The sequence below is a fragment of the Plasmodium falciparum genome (assembly GCF_000002765.6).
Source record: "Plasmodium falciparum 3D7 genome assembly, chromosome: 14".
In the NCBI taxonomy this organism is placed as follows: domain Eukaryota; phylum Apicomplexa; class Aconoidasida; order Haemosporida; family Plasmodiidae; genus Plasmodium; species Plasmodium falciparum.
In genome coordinates, this window is record NC_037283.1 from 1922501 (window position 1) to 1930000 (window position 7500).

A 7500-nucleotide genomic window follows, 5' to 3' on the forward strand; every position below is an offset into this window, starting at 1 on the left:
ATATATAACCTTCAGATTTAATAATTTTGAACTATGATTTCTACATACATATAATATTCCTATAAATTTGGAATGACACAATTATGCAATATATATATATATATATATATATATATATATATATAATATTTTAATTAAGTAAAAAAATAAGAATTAACGTATTAAAAGAAAACAATCATTAAGTTGTATTTTTTTTTTTAACATATTTTAATTAATAATGTAATATAAATAAATAAAGTAAATTATATATTATAATTTTTCACTTTTTATGTCAAAATGATTGTCATTTATTTTCATAATAATTCTTTCTCAAATGTAAGAAAAGAAAATGATAACTTTTGTTAAACATAAAACATTTCTTTTTTTTTCTTTTTTTTTTGGTCTAAATAATATATATTGTATTATATTGTATTACATTATATATCTGTATAAATGTGTAGAATGTATTTTTCATCAGTATGAAAAATAGATTTTATTATAATTTGATAATTAAAAGATTATATACACGAAGTGGCGGTTTAAGAAAACCTCAAAAGGTAACCAACGACCCAGAAAGTATAAATAGAAAAGTATATTGGTGTTTTGAACATAAGCCTGTAAAAAGGACAATTATTAATTTAATATATTCACATAACGAACTCAAGATATTTTCTAATCTGTTAAATCATCCTACAGGTAACAACATGGAAAATGTTATATATGAAATATAATGTTAATATAATATGTGCACATATATATATATATATATATATATATAAATTTTCATTTATTTATTTATTTATTTATTTAGTTGGCAGCTCGTTAATACATGAATTATCTCTCGATGGCCCTTATACTGCATTTTTTCCCTCCAACGAAGCCATGCAATTAATAAATATAGAAAGTTTCAATAAATTGTATAACGATGAAAATAAATTATCAGAATTTGTTTTAAATCACGTTACGAAAGAATATTGGCTGTATAGAGATTTATATGGTTCATCTTACCAACCGGTTAATAAAAATAATAAAAGGAAAATGTGCATAAATATATACATATATATATATATTTCATTATATATTATTTTTTTTTTACACCTTACAGTGGTTAATGTACAATGAAAAAAGGGAAGCTCCAGAAAAATTAAGAAATTTATTGAATAATGATTTAATAGTAAAAATTGAGGGGGAATTTAAACATTGCAATCATTCGATATATTTAAATGGCTCAAAAATTATAAGACCAAATATGAAGTGCCACAATGGAGTTGTGCATATAGTAGATAAGCCCATCATTTTTTAAAAAACAACACAGATAAATTAACACACACACACATATATATATATATATATATATATTAATTTATTTGTTATATATTTATGATTTATTTTAAAAATATTATTTTTTTTATTTTTATGGGAAAAATGAAGGATATTCCTTTTTCATTTTAAAAATATGTTTTTACTTGAAAAATATTACATATGTTGTTTTTCATTAAGGTAGTTTTAAAACATCAACAATTTATTACATACATATATATATTATAAAAGTGTAATATAATTGTTCTTTTAAAATAATAAATAAATTATAAAAAAAATATAAAAATATAAAATATAAGGATAACCTAGTACATATTATATGAAACAAAAAAAAAAAAAAAAAAAAAAAAATGGTATATTAAAATTTTTTTTTTTACAAAAAAATATATGATATATGGTAAAATAAATAATATATTGGATAAGATGAAAAAATTAAAATATTCACAAAAATGTATATAATATATATATGTCATATATTATAACCATGTGTAACAAAATCTTATACAATATATAATACAAAAACACAAATATTATATATATATATATATATATACCATATGGTCACATTTATATGTTTCATTTATTTATATGTTTATATGTTTTTTCCTTTTTGATCTTATATACCTCATATTTTGTTACCTATCGTTTTATAATATTCCTTTAAAAATACATTCGGAGCAAATGCATTCTTATTTCTTACAAATGTTATTTCAAAAATATTGGACCACAATTTTCCGGTAACTAGCAAGGTGGGTAATTCATCTTGCCTACTTTCGGGTCTTATGGCAATTCCATTAAGTACGGTCTCTAACTTGTTCTTAATTTGTTTCTACAAAAATGAAATAAAATAAATAAATAAATAAATATGTAAATAGTATGCATAGTAAATATATCATAAATATATATATATATATTTATTTATTTATCTATCTATTCATTTATATGTTTGTTATATAAATTATTGTATCCTTTATATGATTACATAGTTGCTACAACGTTCTATTAATCCCTTCAAATCAATTATCTTCAAACAAGTTGCTGTGTCAACATCTATTTGTAAAATTAAATCAGTCAAGAAAATATTTGCAAAAATAGATTTGGTTTTAGGATGATATTCTAATTCATTAACTCTATAAATATGGAAACCAGCACATTTTATTTTTTTTTTATTAACAACAGATAATTTATCTGTATCTTTTAAGTTGGGTGGGATATCTAATTCATATAAATATTCATCTCCTGATGTTGCCCATAATTTCTGATATAAGGGGAAATTATTTTGTCGTAAATCTTCTTTTGATTGTAATGGATCGACATTAGATGTCAATCCATAACCATCAAGTTCATTGTAATATGTATGATATAATTCGAATGTTTCATAATTAAAAACTAAAATTTTTTTTTCTTTATATGTTAATACAAATAAAAATTTTCTAAATGTAGATGGTTCAATAACTAGTGTAGTACCTTCTCCAAAATATTTACTTTCTAAATTATGAAATCTTATAGTTTTTCCAGATAATAAATCAAACTCTCTTAAATAACTTGCATTATATAATCCAGTTGATTCAATTAAGGTTTCATTATTTGAAAAAAATAACCCTTGGGTAAATGGAAAATGTTTATCATCTCTTCTTATATTCAAAATATTTTCATTCTTTATATGTTTTCCTACTAAAGGGTCATGAATATGATCATATGTATTCAGCACCTTATATGTGTATATCCCTATCCCATATGGAAATATGTTCCCTTCTTTTGCAGAATTAATAAAATGAAGTATCAAAAATACCGAAGCTACAATTACTAATAACACAATCACGATGGTAAGAACCAACGCCTTACGTATAAACCTAAAAAGGCACATTTTAAAAAAATATATATGTAAATGTAAATATATGTATGCATAAAAATATATGTGTGTATTAAAATATATGTGTTTATTAAAATATATATGTTTATTAAAATATATATGTTTATTAAAATATATATGTGTTTTAAAATATATATGTGTATTAAAATATATGTATGTATTAAAATATATGTATGTATTAAAACATATGTATGTATTAAAATATATGTATGTATTAAAATATATGTATGTATTAAAACATATGTATGTATTAAAACATATGTATGCATTAAAACATATGTATGTAGTAAATCTTTTTTTTTTTTTTAATAAATATACTTTTGGAAAAAAACATATAAACAAATGAATATATATATCTATATAAATAATTCATAAAGTTTTAATTTGAATATGAGGTGAGGAAAAAAAAAAAAAAAAAAAAAAAAATAGATATATATATATATATATATATGTATATATTTATTTCCAAAATATAAAGGGAAACGTGGAGAAACTTGTAGACTTATTCATACATATAATAAAAGTACATATATATTTATATAATATTATATATATTATATATATATACATATATTTTTTTCTTTTTCTTTTTTTTTTTAACTTTTTATTTTATTTTAATTTATTTATTTTTTTTTTTTATAAATGTTCACATATTATTGAAAAAAAATTGGTACATTTCTACATAATAATATTTTCTTGCATGTTTCATTTTTTTTAAAGTACACCACTTAATTGAATAGACAAAATAATAAAAAAAGAAAAAAATAACATAATGTTACCAATATATTTGATGATAAAGACACTTATAAATAAGATGTTATGATTTTATTATTATATATATATATATATATATATTTTTTTTTTTTTTTTTTTTTTTTTTTTTTTTTTTTTTTATTGTAACCTGAACGATTTTTCAATTTTATCCAGTGTTTCTTCTTTGGAGTCCTTTTTTTTATTTATTAATTTATCATTTTCCATATTTATTTTGTTTTAATTAATTTTTGTTTTTCTTTTTTTTTTTTTTTTCTTTCCCTTTAAGTATTGTATATATTATTATTTTTATTATATGTTTATTTTTAAATATCGGTATATATATGAATAAAAGAAAAATATTACTATGCTTTTATTATTCTCATTCTCTTAAAAAAAAAAAAGAAAAAGGAACAAAATAGAACATAAATATATATAATGGACAAACTTAAAAATAACAACGAATAATAATTCTTATTATTATGTTATATGTTTATTTCAATAACCATATTTTTACTGAAACGAACAATATATATATATATATATTATAAAATGATATATTTTAAAACATTTTATGAATAAAAATATTTAAATTGCGCACTTATTAAAACCACGAATAAGGCTAAAACAAACCCCCAAAAAAAAAAAAAAAATAAAATAAAAAAATAAAAAATAACGAAATAAAGAAAGAAGGATAATAAAATAAAATATATATATATATATATATATATATATATTTTTTTTTTTTTTTTTTTCACCCTTATATGGTGAAAATTAAAATATACCTCTTTTTAATTATCTTTGCACGTGTATAAATAATATAACCATATTATAATAATATAAAAAAAAATATAAATATATTTATATATATATATGTGTTTTCTTATTTTTTCATGAGTGTATTTATTTTCATATTCCTTTAATAAATGCTTCATTTATTTTTTTAAAAATTTGATGGAATTCACAAAAACAAAAATTGTATAGTCTTATTATTAATTAAAAGGTTCCTTATTTTCTTATTCTTTTCCTTTTTTTTTTTTTTTTTTTTCTTTTTTTTAAAAAAAAAATATCATATAACAATTTTATAACAACATTTTTTAAAATACACAATTTGTGTTTATAAAATTTATTATTTTTTTTTTTTTTTTATTTCATTTTTTAGAACATAATAATCGTAAGGTGATAAAAGTGGATAACAATGAAATAATATAATATATATATTTATAATATTTAATCAAATAAAAATATTTGCAATTATTCATTTTATATTTAAAATAAATTTTGAAATTATTGTCAAACGAAATATAATTAAAAAGGATAAAAAAATTAACACTTTATTTAAAAAAAAAAAAAAAAAAATATATATATATATATATATAAATTATAATGTGGAAAAATAAAATAATAAAATGATAAAATGATAAAATAATAAAAAATATATAGGTATTCGATATATTATATATAATATAAAAAATATTAATATTATAATAATATATATAAAAAACCTCTATTTTTTTTTTTATACACAATTTTATTTTTTGTGGATAAAGGAAAAAAGAAAAATAAAACATATATTTTAATGAAAATAATAAAATGTTAATATATTTTATATATATATATATATATATATATAATTATTAATATATGTAAATGAATGTACATTATTTTATATATTATATTCATAATATTATTAATAAATTAAGGTCAATTTATTATTTTTTTCATAAAATCAGATTAAAGGGTTTAATAATTTACTTATATTTCAGGTGTTCATAAATATAAAATAAAATATCATAAAATTATTTATTATATATATATTATAATATAACATATTATATTAATAATTTTATTTTATATGTACGCAATACAAATATATATTATAATATTATATTATAATATTTGTAAACTTAAAAGAATGTATCCAAATATAAAAAATGATTAACATTCATAAATATTATATATATATATATATATATATATATAATATTTTTTATTTATAATATTAGTACGTGCATAAAACATTATAACTTATATTATTAAAATATTACCCTGGATTTTTTTTTTTTTTTTTTAGAGATATAATATACATATATGCAAGAAAAAAAAGGGGTTTGTATGTAGGTCTTCTTCGTTATTTATATTCTAAAGAGTTCATATATTTTTTTAATCTCTATATATGTATAATTAATATATATTATTATAATGTTTATTATTATAAATATTATAATAAATAAATGGAATAAAAAATAATTAATTTGAATAAAATAAATAAATATATATATATATATAATATATATTATATATAATATATTATAGGTATAAGATTAAAACCATCTTATATTTTAATAAATATATATTAAATAATATATATATATATTATAATATAAAAAAAACTTTATTTATGTGTATACATATATATATATATATTATAAAATATAGTCATAAAAACAAAAACGACAATATATGAAATATTATAATAATAAAATTAATAATTATTACATATATAATATATTTTATTTATAAATTATATTTATATATATATATATAAAATATTTTATAAATGTGCTTAGATTTCTTTTGTAATATTTATTTTATATTATAATTATTAAATAAAGTTAATATCAAATATTATCAACATTTATTTATTTATATATGTATATAAATTAATATATATATATATATATATATATTATTATAAATATAATAATGAAAATTATTACATATTTTTTTTATAAATAATATAATATTATAATAATAATATATATATATTATATATTATTATATAAATTATAATAAATGAATATAAAAAATATTCTTTATAATGAACATATTAAAAAGAAAAATTAAATTATATATATATATTTATATATGAACATTTAAAAAAAAAGAAAATTTTTTTTTTTACCCCTTTTTTATATAAATACATCAAAATATATTTATTATTATTATTATTATTTTTTTTTTTTTAATAAAATATAAATGCTCTCATCATATAGTAGAAAATTAAAATGTTTATTAGAAAATAAATAAAAACACAAAAAATTAAAATATGTAATTTTGTATATAAAAAATATATCATATATATAAAATATATTATATTATTATATATATATATATATTAATGTAAAGCAAGAAAAAATTAAGAAAAAAAAAAAAAAAAACCAAGAAGAAAAGAAACCTTTTTTTTTTTTTTTTTTTTTTATATATAATATATATAATTAAAATAATAAAGAAAAGTATACCAATAAAACAAAATACATATATTTATTATATAATTATTATATGTTAAAAAAAAAATAAAATTATTTATACATTATATATATATATTATATATTATATATTTAATTTTTTTTTTTTTTAATTATAAAAAAAATATATATATATATTTTATTAATTTTATATAATATTATATATATATATTATAATATATATAATAAAAAGCGGTAAATTAAAAAATAAAGAAAAGAAGTAACATTCTTTATATAATAATTAATCTTAATAAAAAAAAATGGAAGGTAAGGAAAAATGGAAACAATAAGAATGAATAATATAAATATATATAAATATTTTTGTTTTTT

The 7500-nt window shown here is 15.6% G+C and overlaps 3 protein-coding genes across 3 annotated transcripts in view; 2 read left to right on the top strand and 1 right to left on the bottom strand.

Annotated features, from left to right (window-relative positions):
• Positions 1-458: 458 nt before the first annotated feature.
• PF3D7_1446800 (heme detoxification protein) lies at positions 459-1282 on the top strand (the record flags this gene model as incomplete). Its single annotated transcript, XM_001348584.1, has 3 exons — positions 459-675; positions 791-993; positions 1085-1282. The coding sequence occupies 3 exons, from the start codon at positions 459-461 to the stop codon at positions 1280-1282; spliced, it is 618 nt and encodes a 205-aa protein (XP_001348620.1).
• A 642-nt stretch (positions 1283-1924) lies between these two features.
• Positions 1925-4150, bottom strand: PF3D7_1446900 (glutaminyl-peptide cyclotransferase, putative; the record flags this gene model as incomplete). Its single annotated transcript, XM_001348585.3, has 3 exons — positions 1925-2128; positions 2282-3152; positions 4074-4150. The coding sequence occupies 3 exons, from the start codon at positions 4148-4150 to the stop codon at positions 1925-1927; spliced, it is 1152 nt and encodes a 383-aa protein (XP_001348621.2).
• A 3280-nt stretch (positions 4151-7430) lies between these two features.
• Positions 7431-7500, top strand: part of PF3D7_1447000 (40S ribosomal protein S5) — a gene marked incomplete at both ends in the record, with an annotated part of 1449 nt that continues 1379 nt past the window's right edge. The window contains one exon of the mRNA XM_001348586.1: positions 7431-7437. Within this exon, the coding sequence (XP_001348622.1) occupies positions 7431-7437 (7 nt within the window). The remainder of the gene's footprint in view (positions 7438-7500) is intronic.